Raw genomic sequence first — 22335 nt, forward strand, 5'->3', positions numbered from 1 at the left:
AGGAGCCACAGCTATTCCTTTGGGTTTAATAGCAGTCCACAGGGCTATGCTGACATTTAGCAGGCTCAACAGGAACTATGTTTAGAGTGGGTGACAGCCATGAACCTCAGGAACTTTTGACCAGTTAAACATTATTGGCATGTCTAACCCTCAGCCAATTAAAATTTGCTGATGATTCTGAGCAGGGCAGGATGCCAGGCATCCTAAAGAACAGATTACAAAATGACTTCTATCAGTTAATGAAGTAGGTAGCTGTAAATGCAATGGGGGCATGGGAGTGGGGAGAATCAATCTACCAACCCACAAATAGTACTGAATACTTACTACATGCTTAGGACAACTTTCCAAACTAGAACCACCGGAATGAATGACTGAGGGAGGCGGCAGGATCTCTTTTCTACCAACTTTTGAAGAAATGGGTAAACTATACTCCTTTTTACCAACTTTTAAAGAAAAGGATAGGCTATCTTTTCGGGAAATTTTTTGCTGTAGTTCTATAAAGAAGCAGGGTCAAGAGAAGCATTAAATGATTATTTCATGTCATTTCTAGCTCTACAGAGACTGAATTCTTCGTCATTTTTAATGTAACTGTTAGAAATGCCTTAGAATTGTCTTCTGAGATGAAGTATTACAATGTATAGAAAAGAAGTCTAACAGTATCCCCACCTTAAAGGTGCCCTGGATTTAAATGAGAAGACAAAACTAAACAAAATGAAAGTTATGCAACTTGAGCAGGAAAAACGTTTCACAGAGATGGAACAGAAAAAATCTCAGGGGCTTTGTGAACCAGAAAGAAACAACAGGACTCTGAGATATGTAAAAATGAATATGATCTTGGGAATGAATTATTCTCAGGCCTGATTGGGCAATTAATGTAATAATGCATACAATCTTAGACCCTATAACTGAAGCATGTTACAGAGAAACTAGAAAGGAAAAAATGGTTAAAAGTTTGGGAGGAATAAGTTTTCATTTGAGGAGAAAGGGAAAAGGGTATGGTGGAGGTTGGAAGGAAAGCACAAAAGGAACAGAGAGAGATAAGTATCCTTTCTCTGTTTCCACTAAGAGTAAGGAAAAATGGAAGAGGTTTTCATTTCAACACAAGAGACTGAGATTAGATGTGGGGAAGCTTTCCAAACTAGAACCACTGGAATAAGTGATCAAGGGAGATGGTAGGATCTCTTTTCTACCAACTTTTAAAGAAAAGGGTAGACTATCCTTCTGGGAAAATGTTGCTGCAGTCCTATATAAAGGCAGGATCAGGAGAGCCATTAAATGATTATTTCATGTCCTTTTGAGATCTATAGCCCTATGAATTCTATCCTATCTTAATGTAACTATCAAAATTGCCCCAGAGTTGTATTCTGAGATGAATGTTACAGCTTTAGAGTTCATTATGTAATACTATACACTCACCTAAAACTTCTTAGAAAGACATAGAAAAAAATCCCAGAGAATTAAGAACCACATTCAAAAACAACTTATCCACTAGTAAATAAAAGCAGGATTTGAATCCAGGTTTTCCTGACTTCTATTCCAAGAATCCATCCACCATGTTATGAAAATAATTTGAAAATTAAAAATCAGTGAGCCTGCTAGTCTTCTAGGTAATAGGATGCCTGCCAGAAAACTACCCCTATAATAACTATATGATAAAGAACACTGTCACTGTATTTTCAAATCTATTCTAGAATGACTGTCATTATTCCTTAATGAACATTAATTAACTTAATTCTTTTTCTTTTTTAAAGCAATTGGGGTTGACTTGCCCAAGGTCACACAACTACTAAGTGTCAAATGTTTAGTCTGAGGCCAGATTTGAACTCAGGTCCTTCTGACTTCAGAGCTGGTGCTATCTCCCCTGCGCCACCTAGCTGCCCTAACTTAATTTTTAAAGAACAATTTAATAGTTTAGTCTTAAAAAGAATATTATAAAATATACTTACACAGGAAAAACATTTCACAAAGACAGATGGGGCAGAAAAAAAAACCTCAGGGATTTTGTTCACTATAATGAAACAACAGGGCACTGGGATATGTAATGCAAAGGAATGTTACAAAACTGCATAAATGTCTACTCAATGAGGTAGAGGAAGATGTATCTATAGAGAAGTAGACATACCTGTGAGATAGCTATCAAAAATGTAAGGACTCTTACTGGTTGAGATAAGTAATTCAGATTCAATAATGTAGCACGTAAGAGCTTAGAACAGATGCCCTCTTTATTTTTAAACAACTTCAAACTTTCTTGTCAGAATCAAGTGATAACTTGGCTTAATACTGCTATAAAAACCTTATCTAAATACTGGTATAGACAAGTCCCAGAAGGAATATGAGAAAAGAAAGCCTTATATGTAGAAGAAATTAGAAGCCCCTTTTAGCCAAAGAGAAGCTTAGGATAACTACTATATGTAAATATAAAACCCTACATTAGCAACAAGGACTCTGAAATTCATTTTATTAAGCTGGTCTTATTAAATAGCTTGCTATGAATTTCTTGTTTTAAAAAATTAAAACCTAAGATGAAGGTACACACAAGTACACAATCTAACTCACTCTCTCTCTGTCTCTGTCTGTCTGTCTGTCTCTCTCTCTCTCCCCCCTCCCCCAGTGATAAGAACCACATATTGTGTAGATATAATCTAAAGAACACCTACACTAAACCAGAAAGATTAGTATACAATGGAGGTAAAGAATGAGCAGAAGGTTTCTGGAAGAAAAGGAAGGAAAAGAAAAGAGGATGGGAGGTAGAGGGAGGGCAAATTTAAGTAACTCATTTTAGAATTGCTTGTTGCTGAGAAAGGTAACAATTAACAAGGCTCTACTTTGACTTTGGCTATTGGTCAACATTTCACATATCTGAGTTCCCAAATAAAAACGCTAGTTGGATCTCTGAGTGTAATTAGAGTAGAAATACCACAAATTCTTGTCTGACTCCAAATATTTTTATTTTTTAAATTTAAGGTATTTTACTCCCTTCCATTTATAATGTTCCTGTCTTCTAATACTATAACAATACCACTGTACTACCTAGCAATGAACCTCACAACAGTTCATTTTAATCTATATTTAGATACACAGAAGAAACAATCACATAGAGTAAAAGCCTGCTAGAAAACAATTCACAAAATTTACAGTCCTTTTACTTCTCATGTTTCATACCATGAGATATTACTCAGTTGAGATATATTTTTTCATACATCTGTGCTAGAGGCAAACAAAGGTTCCTCTGCCCCTTAGAAATATTAAGAGAGCATTTTTAAATGATCATAGTCTAGAGTCTTTGAACTAATCTGAAAGAGTTTGTCCTGTTCCTCTCTCTCTGATCAGTCAAGGAAAGACTCCTCCTTTGAAGTAGTTAACGTGGTTACCCATCAAGGACAAGTGGCCCTTGGTAGAGCCAGGTAACGGTAGTAATCTCTTTCTCAATGCTCTGAAGGAATTAGGATCATAGTAGTCACAGTTAACAAACACAGAGCACTTTAAGGTCTGCAAAGTGCTTTACAAATATCTCATTTCATCCTCACTACAACCTTGTATTGTTTTTCATTGTTGTTTAGTCATGTCGGACTCTTTGTGATCCCATTTGGGGTTTTCTTGGCATAGATACTGGAGTGGTTTGCCATTTCCTTCTCCAGCTCATTTTACAGATGAGGAAACTGAGGCAAACAGGGTAAAGTGACTTGCCCAGAGTCACAGCTAATAAGTGTCTGAGGCTGTATTTGAACCCAGGGAGATACGTCTTCTGACTCCAGGCCTAGTACTCTATCTATTTGGTCGGCTAGCTGTCCAAATTACCTTGTGAATAAGGTGCTATTATTTCCCTCCATTTTATAGCTGAAAGTGGAAGGGAGGGGGAGGGAAGATATTAATCATTTTCTATATTAATCACACGTACCATAAACTTTAGAAATGTATTCATTACTAGATTATAAACCTTAAATGGCTATACAGAATAGGCCAAAGCTCATTATTTAATTCAACTGGCAATCCAAACCTCTTGCATTTGTTTGCATTGTATATATGGTATAAATATCACTTAAAGCGGGGCAGGTAGGTGGCACAGTGGATAGAGCACTGGCCGGCCTCAGACACATAACACTTAGTTAGATGTGTGACCCTCAGCCAGTCACTTAACCCCACTGCCTAGCCAAAAAAATAAAAAATATTTTTTAAAAAATCACTTAAAGAAACCTAATTGCTTACTAGCTGTGTGACCTTGGACAAGTCACTTAACCCCAATTGCCTCACCAAGAAAGCAAAAATGAAAAAGAAACCCAATTGACTCCAATCATTCCCTAACTCTGTCCCATCTGTATTTAACAGACTTATATTCCCATATTAGTGTGCATTTATCTATAAATTGTTTTTCAAAGTCTTAAATTAGTTATGTTTATTATAGTAATTTTAAAAATTATATGTGTATATGTCTTTTCTCCTCACTAGGCCACATGCTTCATGAAGGAAGCTTCCTTGCAGGATCTAAGCTTTGAATGTCCCTGATTACTTCACACAATTATCTGTATACTGTAGGCAGCTAATTATTTGCTGAATTAAATTAATTTAAATTTAACTTAAATCTAATTGTGCTTCTTCATATCATTTCATGCCTTTTCTTAGTTTTAGATTCATCATTATATTATTATTTGTATTTTTGTGACAGTGATATTGCATTACATTAACGTACTGAAATGACACAGACACCAATTATACAGGTTTATGCAAAAATTTAACTGACATAAATCAGTTGCCATAATAAGGAGACCAAAAGAAACTAAAAGTGCCTTTAGTTAAGCAAACACATTGTATTATCCAATGGACCACATATTTACTGCCTCATAAAGAATACAATTCTATTGTATTTATTCTTTGTTGATTATGGAAAAGTATTTGCTATGGTTGAGTGAAATATCTCCTTAAAGGCTCTCTTTCAATATGTTGTCTCCCATCTTTATATCAAAATCACCCAAGATTCCCTGGAAGATATAATGGAAATAATCCCCATTCAACAACCCTGTGATGATAAGTGTAATTTAAAATGACACTAAAAGGAAACAGAACTCTGAATTAATTGTAACAAACAATTGCAATGAATAATGGGTTGGAGCATAGAAACCCAAATATCTCTCCCTCCTCTGAATAAAGAGGTGGGGGCTGGCTACTGGTGCAGCTTATGCATTGCATACAGACATTCGCAAAGTGTTGTTTCTTCTTGCCACTTAAAAAAAAAGCCACTTAATGGTTTTTCTACGTAACAAGAAAGGGTGTAATATTGGGGGGGTATACAGAAATGATGGATGTAAAACCCCCCAAAATCAATAAAACATTAACAAAGCAAAAACGCTCATAATGTAAAATGTCATGACAAAGAATTACTCAAATTTCAAGTTGTTATACAACTACCATTTATTAAAGACCTACTATGTGCCAGGCACTGTGCTAAGCATTGGGGATGGGAAGGCAAAGGACAGTTCCAACTCACAGGCTTATAAAGCCATGTATCTAGATTCCGCCATTAGCTATCTTTTCCATGAAGTTTTCCATTAAGGCTATCAACCACTCAGCCAAAGCTATTTAACTTCATGCTATCCTACATCTGCCAAATCTTGAATTTCTCCCAAAATGTAGCTCCCTTTATACATTTGTCTTCTAAACTGACTCCCTGATCATTTTCCTAAAATGTGGCAGATGGCTTATTTCCAGATCCTACCCACCTAGAAATTATATTGCATTCTAAATACAGAGCAAACCTTTCAATAGAAATTGTATATATCCTAACATTGCCAGAAGCCTCACTGTCATACAAAGCACTCCTTTTCTTAGCAATATAGATTCAGTCCTGTGCTTTATTACCTAGTACGAATATGAACTCATCTGATTAGAATTCATTTTGCTTCTAGACATGAACACACTCATATCATATCACAGGTGCACTGTTCTGTATCACCAAAAAAAAAGCCATTGAATATGCAGACTTCAGCAGAACAGTAAAATATGCCAAATATCTGTGGGTCCATGACAGGGTATAAGGTACATGTGACATGATACTTGGTGACTCAATATACATTAACACATATTCTATTCCTGGTCTCAGTGTAACAGTTCCCCACTTCTCACTAGATACATATTTCATGGACTTAGAGCACTAAATGAAAGAAATCCAGCTTTGTCTTCCCCCTCAAAAAAAAAATCTTTCCCCAAACACCTGGGATGTGCGAACACTTGGAGCTGGCAAAAATGTTCTAAGTAATAATAAAACCATGTTTTAAAAAATAGCCAACCAATAAAAAAGTAGAAAATGTGTTACTCTGAACACCTTCTTTGCATAGTATTTTTTTTAAAAAAGTTATTATTCTTCCCAAGAGAGGCAGCATGGTTGTGAACAGGCATGTTCACACCCTTGATCTTGTCATCACCCATAATACCACTCCCAAGGTCAAGAACCTCCATAATTCTTTTATGTAATTATCATCTCCTATATTTTCTTTTCCTGATGCCTTATTTCTTCATCATTAAAAGCTTCCCTCCCTAAATGCTATTCCTGGCCTATCACCTCTGCTCTGGCTATATTCTTCTCCCCACCTTGAACCATTTCAGCTCAATACTAAAAATTACCCTTGAGACTAGATCCCTTGGCCTTTCAATACTTGCCTTTTGCCAAACCTCAGTCCCAAGTTGCTCCCACCAACTACCTCCTCGTTGCCTACTCACATGCTCCTGAACAGAGCCAGAGAAACTGGGATGACTAGATAAACTACAAATTTATTCATGTTATCTAATCTCAACTGGGCACCCACTGCTTCAAGGCAATCCTTTTATTCCTAACTGATTTTTTCCCCTCCTCAACACAGTCTGTTCCAAACCTGTCTTTCCTCCTCCAGTTTCATGTTGCTCTTCTCCCCAACCAGATGACCTGAGGACCTCCTATGTCACCAAAAAACTGAGGCCATTTACTAACCTCCTCAGTCTCACTCCATATACCCAAACAACTGTCAGTATCAATAATAAGCTCCCTTCTCTCTGCTCATATAGCCCAGTTCAGGGCTTGATCATATCTCACCTAAAATATCACAGTATCTGGTCTGCTAGACTCAAGTCTCTTCTCCATCCACCCTCCACATTGCCAAAGTGATTTTCCCCAAGTAACAGTTCTAACCCTGCCAGCCCCTACTCAAAAAACTCCAGTGGTTCCTTATTACCTCTAGGATCAAATATAAAGTCTGCATGACATTTAGAGTTCTTCCTAACTTCTTTCCAGACTTATTCATTACTCCCCTCTATGCAATGGTCTAACCATAAGGATGCTGGCCTTCTTGCTCTTCCTCACAAATAACATTACATCCCTTATCTCTGGGCTTTTGCACTGGCTATCTCCCATGCCTGGAATGCTCTCTCTCCTCGTCTGGATCTCTTGGAATGCCTGGTTTACTTCAATGGCTAGCTTAAGTACTACTTTCTACATGAAATTCTTCCTGATCATTCCAGGTACTACTGCCCTTTTCCCCCAAAATTATCTTGTTTTCATTGGTACGTGTTGAGACTTAGAATTGGGACAGCTGGTTGAGGTGTGAAAGAATTCACTGAGACCTTCTCTATAACCACTGGGAGGTTTATTTCGTGAAAGCTTCACGGGCCTGAGGTTAGCAAGGAGCTAAACAAAGGCAATTCTTTTGGCAGGAGCTGTATGGTATTTTAAGATAAAGGGAAAAGGAACTGAGAAGCTCTCAAGTTCCAGGATCTCAAGGTATAGGACGGGCTACAGAAGGAGCCTCAAACCCCCTCAGAGGGCCTGGGAAAGTAACCCTTAATATTATTTTTAATCTTAGAGCACTCTTTGTACCCACATCAGTATACATTCTGCATGCACTTACATATGCATGTGTTGTTTCTTCCATAAAAATGTAAAGCTTCTCGAGGGCAGGAACTGTTTCACTTTTTTTCTATTTACCCCATAGCTTAGGACGGTTGCCTTAGCGTGTTTAGGCACTTAACATATATGCCCTGACTGACAAGAGTGCTAGATTTGGAGTCAAAAGAGATCTGATACTGGGTATGTGACCACAGGTAGGTTAACCCCTTCAAGTCTTGGTTTTCTCATCTAGGGAATGGAGATAATAATACCTGAAGTAGTATCGTACTGACTTGTTTTGGGGCTCAAATGAGCTAAAATGTGTAAAGTACCTTGGAAACCTAATGACTACTATAAACATATGCTAACATTATTATTGCTTCTTGTTTTATAAAATTCCTTATCAATTTATTTTGGGGTTCTACCCAAATGAAACCAGTTGTACTTTGACTACCTGGTCTCAGCACATGCTTCCTGCATAACAGAGCATGCCTCCTATGCTTTCTCTACTCCAGTAACTCCACTGTTGTCCAAATAATCTGCCTGGGAAAGGCAAGCCCTCCTCTCACAATTTGAATCTTACGAATCTTTCCAGCCAGGCATATTTGGAATATTTTGAACTAGCTCTGTCCCTCTAATTCTATATACAATTAATTTAGGTGACAATTATTTTTCTCTAAAAAAATTCCTCCATTACCACCAACAAAACTTTCATAGATGAAAAGACTCTTAATAGTTTCATTACTGAATATCATAACTGTAAAATAGCTCCATTAAGATAAGCTGTCAAGTTGAGTATAACTTTTTTGCAACTGATAAGGCCAGTAATTCTAGTTCTCTGAATAATGCATTTCATTTATATTCCTCAATGGCAAAGGATTATTACAATCCAGTGTTTAAATGTTTAACTGCTTCTTCATTAATAATTAAATGGTCTCTGACAATGTAAAGGTACTAGAAATGGAAGGAGCAGGCAGCTCAAAGGACCAACGGGGAAGTCATATGTCTACTCAACTTAAATTTCAACTTTGCCCTGACATGGGATGAGAGACACTGAGGAAAGTTAAAGCGTCTTATGTTATTATTCTGTTACACATTTCTAGTAAGATCTTCAGAACTGGAAATTACATTTACCTCCCCAAGTATGTATTGAAGTATCAATGAAAAAAATTTAGCCTAATTCTTCCAATGAATTCTTTTACTTATAATCAAACTTGCTAATGTGTCAGGATCCCAATACAAAATCCCTACTATGCGAATACTACTGAAATAACTGTTCTGTTAAGGAAATTGTCAGAAGATGCCTAGTAATATAAGCTAACTTCTGTGACCTTCCCTTAAATGGATTTTTCCTGGGAGTCTTGCTGAATCTTTATCTAGTCCATGTTTTATTTTATAATTAACTCCAGCTCTGCTTGGATATATATATTTTGCGTTACTGTATTGAGAAATCACATCTATTGGTACAATACTCACTTGTACGACCCTGTGAAATAAGGTACAGTCACTCTTTTTATACTTAATACAAAACGCCTCTCTTTGTATGCAGAGCAAGGCTACATAAAGGACTTCAGGGTTCAGAAATGAGTAACTGGCTTAATAACAGACATCAACTCAAAGCCAATGAGTAAAAGCTGGATTACAATACTGCATCTGAAGGTGTTAAATAAAGCAGGCTTTCATCTGCAAGACCAGCCTTCACCGATTAAGGAAAACCTTTATTTCTAACCTTTTCATCACTGTTACAAAATTAAAGTAATAAAGATCAGGATTCTGTTAACAAGAGTAACACGGCGTGAAATAACAAATGCCTTTGCAAAGTATATATGCTAAGCATTCTTCGTGATGCTATTAGGATGATGAGACTTTGTCAAATAAACATACAGACAAGATACAGAGGCACCTTTCCTAGTGAAATCATTGTATGGATGGGCTTTCACCAATCCAGAAGATCACACTGTACTATTTACTAAATATCTACTGTTCCCATTTGTAAGATCTGTTTCTTTTCCCCCTTACTTTGTTATCTCTACTCTCCCTCAAGTTACAGGTATCCTTTGCCTTCTCCCTAGCCTCATCCTCGGATCTGAAGGTAAAAGCAAGAAACGAAATCAAACTATTTTTCCCTCAGAAGAGTCAGCAGACAGGTCCATCTTCATCTACTCTGCTTCTTCTTCTTCTTCTTCTCCTCTTCTTATAAAATGGTTATCTTAAAGTAGCAAAGGGAGGTCATTCTATCTCCCCCAGCCCAGTCTAATAGTGGGCCAATATGATGTTGGAAATGATGTCATCCCATCAGTATGGCACTTCCAGGCTCACTTCTAAAACAAGGAATGGGAAAAAGGACTGGACCTCTGATTCATTGGTAGTGTGATCTCCCAGATGAGGAAATATCCTCCACCAACAGAGTTCAGCATCCTCTTTGCCATGTAGAATCTTAAACAGTTGCCTTGACTGGAGAACTGAAAGGTTAAGTGGTTTGCACAGGGTCACACAGTTAGAATGTGTCAATGGGGACTTGAACCCAAGTCTTCTTGGCTCCAAGGCTGGCTCTCTATCCACCAAATCATGACTGTTTCATAACAAACTGGTGCCAATAGTGGGAGAAATCCTTCTAGGTTGGTCCAGTCAAGTCAACAAGTCAACAATCATTTATTAAGAATTTACTATGTCTCAGGAACTGTGGTGCTAAAGGCCAAAGACTGGTGAAGTTGATGTTGTAGTACATTAACTCACATGGTAACTTTATGTAAAATTAAAAACAAATGGAAAGTCTTTTAAAAGCCATTCTGTCCCTGAAGAAGATGAAGTAGGATCAACATTTTTCTATGACCTACTCAAGGAATCTTTTGAGGGACACTGCATTGAATCTTATGCATTCTTTTAAGAGAGGTGATAGGTGGCTCTCCATTTCAGGATAATAATAAACCACATCATTTCTACAGCACTCAATACTTTTCAAATTGCTATATATTATACAATCCTGTAAGGCAGGAAGGTATCATTATCCCCACTTAACAGACTCACCACCTATCAGGTGAATAGAATGGCTTGGCTCATTTCCTGGGGTGAGAAAAGTGATAGGGTAGAAAGGAGGAGGGGTATCATTTTATTGCTTTGGAAAGATTACCAAAAGATATGGCACTGGAAAGAAAGACTGGGTGGAAAGTTCTCTCTTGGCAAGAGTTTGCTAACCAACAAACTTTCCTTTTCTCTTTGATCTTCTAACAAACCTACTTCAGGTGCCCTAAATATTCTTTTATTTTGTACCCCTATTCCCATTCTCTGTGATTATTTCCCTGAAGTACCTATGGGAATGTCCTTTTTACCTCAGAGATGAACTTGGAATCCAGCCAACTTTGATGTACCACACAGTTGTATTACATATATTCAGATCTATCCCTCTCTTCTATCCCCCACATTCCTAGGACAGCTTTGTCATTCTGAATTCCATTTACTTGTATAGCTCTCAAATGGTAAAGACATAACTTAGAATTGCATATATTTGTTTTAAATCTTCTCTCAATTTCAAATTGATGTTTAGACTGCCTATTTATAGAGAATCACATTACTTTAAATGGGGGAAATGTTTCCTGTTTCACTAATAGGAAGGAACCTAAGGATCCAAGGGGTAGTGGAAAGAACAGGAGACTTCAATTTAGGAGATCTAGATTTTAGGCCCAGCTCTGGCATGAGTTCTGTGGTTGGAATGAAGTCAATTAACCTTTCTATGCCTCAGCTTCCTAACTTTTCAAATGAAGGGATTTCAAATTGTGTGAATAGAGGAAACACCCACACCAATGAAATCATAGTTCCCTGAAGTTAAAAAAAATTGTAACTGTATATTAACTATGAAAAACGTCATTGTTAATATATATTGCATGTAACATAATATTAACAAAATTGTGTTTATGTCCTCTTCAGAACTTTTTGTTTTCTTCTGTATATGTTAAAATTATTTTATTGATGCTCTTGAAGTAAAAATGGGAGGATATTCCTTGATAACCATAAATATAGCACATTTAGATACTGTGAAACAGTATAGCATTGTTTCTTTTGGCTAAACTCTTATTTCCAGTGAGTCTCTACTTCCTAAATGTCAAATCCCATACTCATGACTTTCTGAAACACAAAAGCCCCTGAACGTCATGGATTGCAGCATCTTCAGAAGCCAAGTTCTCTGCAGCTCATAGTTCATGAATAGTCTTTGCTGCCATGGCCAGGGTTTCTGAGAACCATAAAGTTCCAAGTCACCTTTTTGTTTCACATCTCTTTTCCACTCATCACCTTTTTACCTAGTCATGCAAACTTCACAAGTTTGTGGATATATATGTGTTTGTAAAATGCCGTTAGATATCTCTGCTCTGATGGAACAGTGATAACCAATCGGATTTTGATGCTTGCTGGCCACAGGGCAATAAATTGACTGTGTTGGTCATGTGACTGCTAGATAAGCTTCTAAGTGAGGGAAGAGATGATAGGAGGATAACTGGATATTAATGCCAGGTGTCAGACAAAGTTTCCAAGAGGGGCTTAAATCAAATAAAGTTTTTGCTTCGCTAACAATTCAGGATGTTTGCGTCCTTTCTTTTTTATTATAAGCTTAACAATCACCAAACATGAATATAAATCAGTATAATAAAGGACCGAATATGAAAATGTGAACTTGTGTCCTTTTAAAACGTGTATATACTAAATCTGACACCATATCAACAAAACTGTCCTGTGTGTTAACCTTGAACTTTTTGTTTTCTTCCATGTATTTTTGAAATGTTCTGTTCATGCTTTTATCCCTTTTTGCATCCCTATCTACCCACTTACTCCTCTCTGAGCCCCACCCCACTCCCAATTAGAAGGCTTCCCTTGTAACAAATAAGTATAGTCAAGAAACACAATTCCATACATTGAGAGATCAGGTCCTATTCTGCACCTCCAGTCCACAATCTTTCTGCCTAGAGGTAGGCGAAATTCTAAAGTCATGAATGGCTACAGCATTAATTAAAAGTTCTGTAGTTTTTCCAAAGTCAATTTCCTTTACATTATTGTGGTTATCCTATAAGTTGCTCTCTTGGTCCTTTTTATTTCACCCTATGATCATATAAGTCTTCCCACTTGCATGTGGATAATGTCAATACTCCTAGATTTCCCTTCTAATTATAGCTGATTCACTACATGTCACTAACAGTGAACATCTCAGACAGCCCTGAGGTATTGTGAAACAGCTGGCTGGTTTGTCCTACCTTCCCTCAAAACACTGGGTGAAATCTTATTGTTCTCCTTCAGCACAGAATATGTGAATTATTACCTCTGATCTTGCATAAACTGAATCAGCAGGAAAAGCCCAGGGCTTCTGGCTATGAACCATTTATAACTGAAATAGACATTACTGATCGAATCAGAAATCAGTTCTCCTTAGGTTGCCCATGCTGGTACATCTCCTTAGGTTGCCCATGCTGGTACATTTCCAATGGGAAAAATCCTAACTCAACTTAAGGGCCCAGCAGTCCTACATCTTGCCAGCCCCTCCACTATAGAGAAGTGTGGAGCTCCTTCCACTTGCCAGACCTGAGGTAGGCCAGATCATTCACGCCACTTGCTAGCCACAACGATGTATTTAGACAACACATTCACACTTCTTACACAGGCAAACTGATGGGGAGAAAAAGTAATGAGAGTTCTCCATCTCTATCTTGAATTGAAACTCAAAGAAGTGATGATTCCCTAGAATATTTGGCATTGTGTTGTCTAAAGCAATGGGCTAGGTGGTGTACAAAGATTTCTGGAAGGATTTTACTAACTGTCCCTCATGTCTCAATTTGTCTCCATTCTTATCTCCATCTCCTAGGTTTCCTGGCTTCCTTTTAAGTCCCAGCTAAAATCCTACCTTCTATCAATCAATCAACCAATAAATATTTATTAAGCACCTATTATGTGCCAGGCACTGTTCTAAGCACTGGGGATACAAAAAGAATGCAAAGACAGTCCCTGCCCTCAAAGAGATTCCAATCTAATGGAGGAGACAACATGCAAACAGATATATACAAGGCAAGCTATATATATGATGAATAGGAAGTAACAGAGGGAAGGCAATGGAATTAAGAAGGTCGAGGAAGGCTTCCTGTAGAAGGTGAGATTTTATTTGGGAATTAAAGAAAGCCAGGGAGGTCAGTAGTCACAGTGAAGGAAGGAGAGCATTCCAGGTATGGGAGATAGCCAGACTGTCTTGTTCATGGAACAGCCAGGTGTCTAGTGTCACTGGAGTTTGTTTGGGAATAAGATGTAAAAAGACTGAAAAGATAGGAGGGGGCTTTGAATGCCAAACAGAGCATTTTGTGTTTGTTCCTGGAGGTAATAGGAAGTTACTGGAGTTTCCTGATTAGGAAGGTGACGTGATCAGACCTGCGTTTTAGGAAAATCACTTTAGTGGCTGAATGGAGAATGGATTGGAGTGGGGAGAGGCTTAAGGTAGGCAGACCTACCATCATGCTATTGCAATAATCCAGGCATGAGGTGATAAGGAAGGGCCTGTGCCAGACTGGAGACAGTATTAGAGGAGAGAAGGGGGTGATTTGAGAGATGTTGCAAAGGGGACATCAACAGGCCTTTGGGAACAACTTGGATATGGGGAAGAGGGAGAGTGAGAGAGTGAGAGAGTGAGGAATCCAGGCTAACTGAACAAGGGACTGGGAGCATGGCGTTGCCCTCTACAGTAAGAAGGAAGGTCAGTGGGGAAGGAAGGTTTGGAGAAAGAGAATGAGTTCTGTTTTGGTCATATTGAGTTTAAGATTTCTATTGAACATCCAATTTGAAGTGTCTGAAAGGCAGCTGAAGATGTGAGACTGAGATCAACAGAGACTGGGGCAGGAAAGCTGATGAGATCACCAAGTGAAGTCGTATAGAGGGTGAAGAGAGGAGGGCCCAGGATAGAAGCCTGAGGACACCCACAGTTAGAGAGTGTGAGCTAGATGAGGATACAGCAAAGGAGAAAGAGAAAGAGCCGTCAGGGAGGAGGAGAACTAGGACAGAGTGGTGCCCCAAAAACCTAGAGAGAAGAGAGTATCAAGGGGGAGAGAGTGACCAGTGTGAAAGACAGCAGAGGTCAAGGCTTCTTATAGAAGACTTCCTGATGTTCTCTTAATGCTGGCACCTTCCCTCTATTGGTTATCCCCAGTTTATGCTGTATTCTTGTTTTTGTATGGCTGTTTGCATGCTAGCTTCCCCATAAGCTCCTTGACACTTTTTTCCCCTTTGTATTCCCAGCACTTAATACATTGCCAGGCATGTAAAAAGTACTTTATGAATGATTGTTAACTGACTGTTAGCTGACTTCTCAGAATGTTTTTAAATTTAGAAAATAACATACATAGGATTATAAACTGATGAAATATAGTTATCAATGTTATTTTTAAGAAGTTCATAGATCCCAAGTTAAGAACCCCTGTCTACAGCATCCCCAGTGAGTGCTCATTTATTTTTTATTTGAACCTACCTTTTCCTTTTCACTTCTGGACAGCTTTAATTGTTAAGGGATGATTTGTTCCCTTATAGCAAGGAAATCTGCCTCTCTGCAGCCTCCACCTAGAGCTTCTAGCTCTGTTCTCTGGGTCCAAGCAGACCAAGTTTAAACCTTCTTCCACAAGACAAGTATCTTTCAAATACTTGAAAATAGAGCTATAGTGCCTCCCTGAGTGACTACATCTTCCCTAGGCTGGAGAAATGGAATTTTAAAAACTGAAACTTGTAGGTCATGTTTCCAATTCTTTCACTACCCTGGTTGTCCTTTTATGAATACCATTCATGACACTGTGCTCAGAAATGAACAAAATATTCTAGATATAGTCTATCCAAGACAGAATACAATACAGCTACAAACCTGTAGCAAGGAAACAGAAACAAAGTAGGTACCTATCAAGTTGGGGGAAATGAACAAACTGTGGTATGTGACTATATTGGGGGCATAAGAAATGATGAGAGGGAGGAAGAGAGGAAGGAAGGAAGGGAGGGAGGAAGGAAAGGAGGAGGGAACAAAGGAAGGAATAAATGGAGGGAAGGAGGGAAGAAGGAAGAAGGAAGGGAGGAAGGGAGGGAGGGAGGGATTATATGTAAAATGAAAGAATCAAATGAGTCTCAAGAATTAGTCAACTCAAGTTACATTAATTTAAAATAAACCAGAAAGGATGCAGAATGCAGTCAACTATTTTCCAGTTAAAAGAAAAAATAGTCAATGACCCTTAATCCTTATTTCTTATTTTCTAACCTGTGCAATAGGGAGAAGTCATCAACATGAAAAAGAATGAGCCATTCCATAAATATTTATTAAGCACCTAAGTGTACAGAAAATTTTGCTAATGTTGGGGAATAGGCAAAATTTAGATAAGGCCCTGTCTCTGCCCACAGGAAGTTTATGGTCTAGTAGGGAATTATAACATATGGATAAATAATTATTGCAAAATAATGCACGAACTTCCACCACCCCTTATTTTTATTCAACACTCCCCAACTGTACCCCAGGCTACTACGCCCCTCGGGATCTTGCGGAAGGGCAGTGTCTCCCACTTTGGGAACCTCTCAAAAGAACAGTCAGTACTGAAGATATGGATCTGAGCCACATTTGCACAGAAGTGGTCACTGCAAACAAGGAAGTGAATAAGGTTGTCAAACGAGAAGGCCTATTTGAAGAAAGACAATCCCAACCCTCAGGGAGCTTACAGTCTAATAGAAAAAGACTCACAAAAGGAAGATGAAAAAAAATCTGGGACAACATCAAAGGTCAAGAAAAATATAAGAAGCTGGTGATGAAGATAGAGATGGAATGGGTGGGAGGTAGATGGATAATGGGAAGAGCAGGACTGGTCTGAACAGGAGTTTCAAACAACTCTCCAAGGAAGAGCAAAAACAAAATCTCCTTTGCCCACATAGGTTTGGTTGCCAGAAAGTAATAGGGAAAGCACAGAAAGGGCAAGGTTAGGCCAGTTATAGATTGACCTATGACACCTTGATGATGTCTCGTTAAGTTCTGGGTGCTTGGGGTTTCCCCTCAAGGTAAAAAATGAATTATTCCCACAAATTTATATTTCTAAGAAGACTCTGGGATTCCTGGAATTTAACTAATAATGATTTCAGATATTCTAGCAACAATTTTCAGGAAGTATATTATCAGCTAATATGTACTTAATGGTGGATTCCTATGTGAATTTATATTAATAGCACAGAATCTCATTTGGAAGGAAAGTCAGAGGTTATCTAACCTAACCAGTACCTGATCAAGATAACAGGATGAAAAGTTTGATAGGACAAAATTAATATTTACCTTTAAATGAACAAGCTGGTCAGAAAGTGCATTCTATTAGACTTGCAAAACTTAGATATATGTGAGTCTTTAAAAGTCTTAAAATATACATTTTGAACTCAAAGAATTTAAAGATTCAAATAACCTTCTTATCTTCTCTGTTGCTCAAGGTAAAGAAATGAAATTACTTGGATTTCTCCCAAACTTATTAGACACAGGTAGAAAGATTACTAACAATAGAGAGGTGGAGATGGATTTGAAATCAATGTAAAATACCTACCACCCACATGGTTTAAAAGGTCATTCCAGGCAGAACAGAGAAAGGACCTATCAATTTTATTTAAATATGGCTGATGGGCTGGCTATAAGTACAAGCTCTATACAGTAAGGAAATTGCATATGAAAGGATGGGGGGGGAGAACAGCACAGAAAGAGTAAAAAGAACATTAAATTAGAAAACAGAAAGCTAGAATTCAAATACAAGCTGGGGCATTACCTTAGGCAAGTCACAACCTTTCTGAGTTGTAATGGGGGATAAAAATGCCTCTAATAATCTACCTTACTGGGTAGACTGAAGCTGAGGAATAAATGTGATAACATATGCAAAGTGTTTTGTAAATTATAAGGCATTATTATAATGTAAGATTATTATTAGGCCTGATTAACAATAATGGATCTCAAATCTGTCCTCATTCTAAGTTATTTTTCTACTTGTATCCATCAGAGCCTTTTCAGTCTGTCAAATGACTATAAATTCTTAGCTATTAAAATATTCTTTCTGCTAGTCACAAAAAAAAATGACTCTAGGTTTTTGTGTCACTTGTTCTGGCAAATAACCTGCCGAATCTTTTTTCCCCCAGGAACACTTTTTAGCTTTTTTACCCTGGCTGTACCTGAGTTACAAAATTTTCTTATGCCAATTTTTCTTTTCTCTGTAGAGGAAGACTGGGCAGAGGACAAGTTCAAGGTTAAGGTATAGGTAATTGCCACCAAGAAAATGTCTAGAATTCACTTTTGAAAATCACTGTTAATAGGATTTCACTATCCCTCATAAGAGCAGAGACATTCCACTAATAAATGAAGTCTAATTCCATAATGGAATTCAATTAATGCTAGGAGACTACTGAATAGCTTTAGAAATAATACCTAGATATTTATCCTATCCCTAAAGTCAATTTTTATAATGGCAGGAACGTAGCATACTTCATTGCACAGCAATAAATCAAACCATGTAGCAAACAATGGATTTCATACTGAGAAAATCCATGAGTGTTTATCTCTCTTTCATATAGTGATGCTTCCTGACCATAATTTTAAGAGCCTCTACCTCACATAAAAGAAGAATCAATACTGAATCACAAGGAGATGGCAAATATTCTATTATAGCTTTTACAGCTGCACCAAATCAACATTTCAAAGGAAAACTGCCCAGCACTCTGTAATTTCTCAACTGGTAAAAAAAAAAAATTAAGAATCTCACAGAGCAGACACAATGCAAACCGAGAGGATACAATGTAAACCACTAGCCACCTCACCTTTATTATTAGAAAGTGTGATAACCTATTTACAGGGCAATAGCATTCCTTGCCTTGCCAGGCTCGTGGCCAAAATCTGAAGGACCATTTTGCCTTGAGAGACTGAAGAGACACTTGAAGGGACTGTCTGTCAGAGGTTGTTAGAGCCAAGAAGGGTGTTTACGGGTAGGCAATGTATTAGGCGTAAGCATCTATTAAAGAGACAGAGACAGAGAGAGAGAGAGAGAGAGAGAGGAGAGAGAGGAGAGAGAGAGAGAGAGAGAGAGAGTGTGTGTGTGTGTGTGTGTGTGTGTGTGTGTGTGTGTGTGTGTGTGTGTGTGTGTGTGTGTAGTATATGTGAATGGTTAAAGAACTGCCAGACTAAGGTTCAGAGGCATTGTTCCTTCACAACAGTGTAACCATTGTAAGGACTCCATGCTTGGACTGCAGAACCAACTGACAGCCCCCCACACCCACCCCACAAGAGCAACAATAGATACACAATAAGGCCACTTTACCAGAAGAAGGATGCCAGGTTTTCATTATGTAATCAGTAGGTAAGAAAAGTTGCTATTGTTAGCTTCTTTTGAAGAGGGGATTCAGGGACAGGGAAAAAAGACAAAACTCAAGTTGGGTATTTACAAGCAGTTCTGATTTAAAAAGAAATGGTTTGAAATTATTAGGCAAAGTGTGTTTTCAGGATCATCCATATATACTTCAATGACTCTTATAGTAAATTTGTTCTGCTTTTTTTTTTTTTGGAAGAGGCAATCAAGGTTAAGTGACTTGCCCCAGTCACACAGCTAGTAAGTGTCAAGTATCTGAGGCCGCATTTGAATTCAGGTCCTCCTGACTCCAAGACCGGGGCTCTATCTACTGCGCCACCTAGCTTCCCCTTCTGATAGTAAATTTTAGATAAAGTGCCAACAGATATGGGCTTGAGTTACTAGCCGTGTGACCTAGGGCAAGTCACTTCTGAGCCTCAGTCTCCTTGTCTGTGAAATGGGGATAAGACACGCCCAGCCTCAGAAGGTTATTGTGAGCAGAGATTTATGAAATTTAAAGGGCTATATGAATGTCAACAATTATAAATATTGGCTACAGATGTACACATTATTTGTATGTACTTGTTTCGTTATACAGGAGCAGCATGACACAGTAATGGCAGCACAGACTGAGTCAGAAGACGTTCATCCAATTCCCAGGTAGACCCAGATTTTTTATGTCACCTAAGACAAGTCAAACCAACCCTTCTTTCCTATAATAATGGGAGTAGGAGTAGCTCAGCCTACCTACCTAACAGGATTGGTTTAAATTAGACTTTAGTGTTTCCATATGGCAGAAGCTATCCAAAGGGAAACAAAGATTTAAACAAACTATGTTTTAAGTCTAAACAGTACACAATGGGCCCAATTTATCTGTGTGAATGAACCACTGCCCTAAAATATCAGATCCCTCTAGAGACAGATGAATTTTGGTGGAATCAAACCCACCCTCTAGCAAGTAGTTTACATACCTGGCACACTCTGACCTTGTCAGAGGACAGTATTTCTCTACTGATTGTCCCTCACTTTAAATTTCGGCATATTCACAATACTTTGGAAAGTTTGCATAAAGTCTGGAGGGTTGGTCACCTGCAATCTCAGAGCTCAGATAACCAAACACCAAACATATCCTTTTTCTATCCGCTGGTTGTGAGGACAAGAACTAGAAACAAAAAATCCTTTCCACCTTAGTCTTTAGAAAATGGTTGAAATATTTCACAAACATGAAATCCCAAACAAAACTGGACCACAGAATATTTTCACAATCATTCCCAAGACAAGTAACAATTTGTAGAGTCTGAAAATTAAAATTATCTGGGTTAGTTATTTAACTGAACATACATTTAGAGTATTTCTGTTATTGTCCACTTACGAGAAATACCACTGCAAAGAGGAAGAAATATAAGTATGCAAATGACTGTACCTCTTGTGTGGATATAAACACAATATGCTCATATATGTATGTACTTGTTTATACAGGATCATATATATATATGTATGTGTGAATATATACATATACATATATACACATAGACACACATACACACATTTTGGTATTTGTATGTCCACACACATGTAACTATATCTAAATTTATATCTATTTACATACACACATATGTGGCAGGTACTTTGGACCAACTAGTTTTCCAATTCAAAAATTCTTTCACTATTAGCACACCTTAAATAATCTACCTAAAATTTAATATATCTATCTACACACATACTCTGTACTATTCCAAATGTTTTACAATAGTATATAGTGTGTAAAAGCCAAAGAAAAAACGTAGGTTCCCACTCTTTTCTGTACTTGAACCCACAAGCAATACTCTTATTTTCATCCCCAATAAATTAAAATTTGGCTGCAGCAAGAGTGATTACTCTATTAGACATGGATGCTCATACCTATATCCACATTAGTTCCATGAAGCATCACCTACCAGAGTTTTGGGTTTGCTGATTGCCACAAGACTTGTAAGGAAGTCCTCATCATACAGCTGGCTAAAAACATGGGCATCGTAGGCTACCATTATGGAGATTTCTTCCATCATCTTGCCAGCTGGCTTCCCAACAGCAGCAGCAGCAGCAACAACTGCACCAGAGCCAGACCAGGTTCACTATCCAAAGAAAAATCTTGCTGCAAGCTCAGTGCCAATGAACACACCCACCTGAAGAAGCTAGAGTGGGTGGAGTGTCACAAACCAAAAAAAAAAAAAGAAAGAAAGAAAAGATAGATGCCAAAGCCTTGTCTTGCAGTTCACCCCTGGTGGGAAGAATAAGGGAGGTTGCTGTTATCTCTGTAGGAAGTGAATGGTATAAATTCAACTTTCATTCTCAACTCAGGACTTGGAAAATTCAGTTTCTGAAATTTTTCCTCAAATCTCAGAAAAAAAAAATCTCTTAGTTAATATTAGAAACTGAACACCCACTAAGAAAAAGGTAACTGTTAAAGTTTTTCAGTTCTTGGTAGGAAGATGAAAATTTCAACCAAAATAAAATTCTTCTTAACAGTCCATCTTTGTCCAGTACGTCTCTACATGAAGATTCTTCTTCTTGGGGGACTGAAAGAGTTTCTTAAGGTACTTCTTGTTAATTCTGCATGTTCAAAGGAAAGGATGGGATGACAACTTTTAGTTTTTAAAGAGCCACGAATTTGAAAATATCTTCCACATTGCAGAAAAAAAGCCTTTTCTCTCACAGCATTTTTTAAAAGTTGCAAAAACACAAAATGGTATATGGATAGTAACAATAACCACACCCCAACCTCCAGCCCTCCAAGGGGGGGAAAAAAACAAAACCAAAACCAAAACCTGACATCCAAAAGCTTTCAACAAGAGTTCTTAATCTGGCTTTCTGTTTTCTCCAAAAAGTAGAGTTTACTGCTTGAAAAATTATAAGGTACTTGCTTAGAGAAAGGCAAGTATTTCTAATCAAAACAAACCATTCTTGGAAAGAAAGACTCCTTGCATTTTATTTTATACAAAAGAAAAACAACATAAATCTCCTCCCACAAGTTTAATTTTCTTTATCACTGATTTTCAAGGGTAGATTTACTTTTAATTACAAAACTGAGAAGAGGACAGCCATGGTTGGTTAATGCCTCAGCGAGACACAAGGAAAAGGTTCAGCTGTGGAAGGCAA

The 22335-nt window shown here is 37.8% G+C and overlaps 1 protein-coding gene across 6 annotated transcripts in view; it reads right to left on the reverse strand.

Annotated features, from left to right (window-relative positions):
* The window catches only part of RABGAP1L (RAB GTPase activating protein 1 like), a 681088-nt gene that overhangs the window by 71006 nt on the left and 587747 nt on the right, over nt 1-22335 (reverse strand). Inside the window, exon 2 of one of the 6 annotated variants that reach the window (XM_020970533.2) lies at nt 21135-21789. The exons of 4 other annotated variants lie outside the window; for them this stretch is intronic. In XM_020970533.2, the coding sequence (XP_020826192.1) occupies nt 21135-21245 (111 nt within the window). In that variant the 5' untranslated portion in view covers nt 21246-21789. Of the gene's footprint in view, nt 1-21134; nt 21790-22335 lie in introns of those variants that run through there. One more of the 6 variants, XM_078156482.1, reaches the window with a different exon arrangement.

This window comes from Phascolarctos cinereus, unplaced genomic scaffold (assembly GCF_003287225.1).
Source record: "Phascolarctos cinereus isolate Bilbo 61053 unplaced genomic scaffold, phaCin_HiC Scaffold_5;HRSCAF=322, whole genome shotgun sequence".
Lineage (NCBI taxonomy): Eukaryota > Metazoa > Chordata > Mammalia > Diprotodontia > Phascolarctidae > Phascolarctos > Phascolarctos cinereus.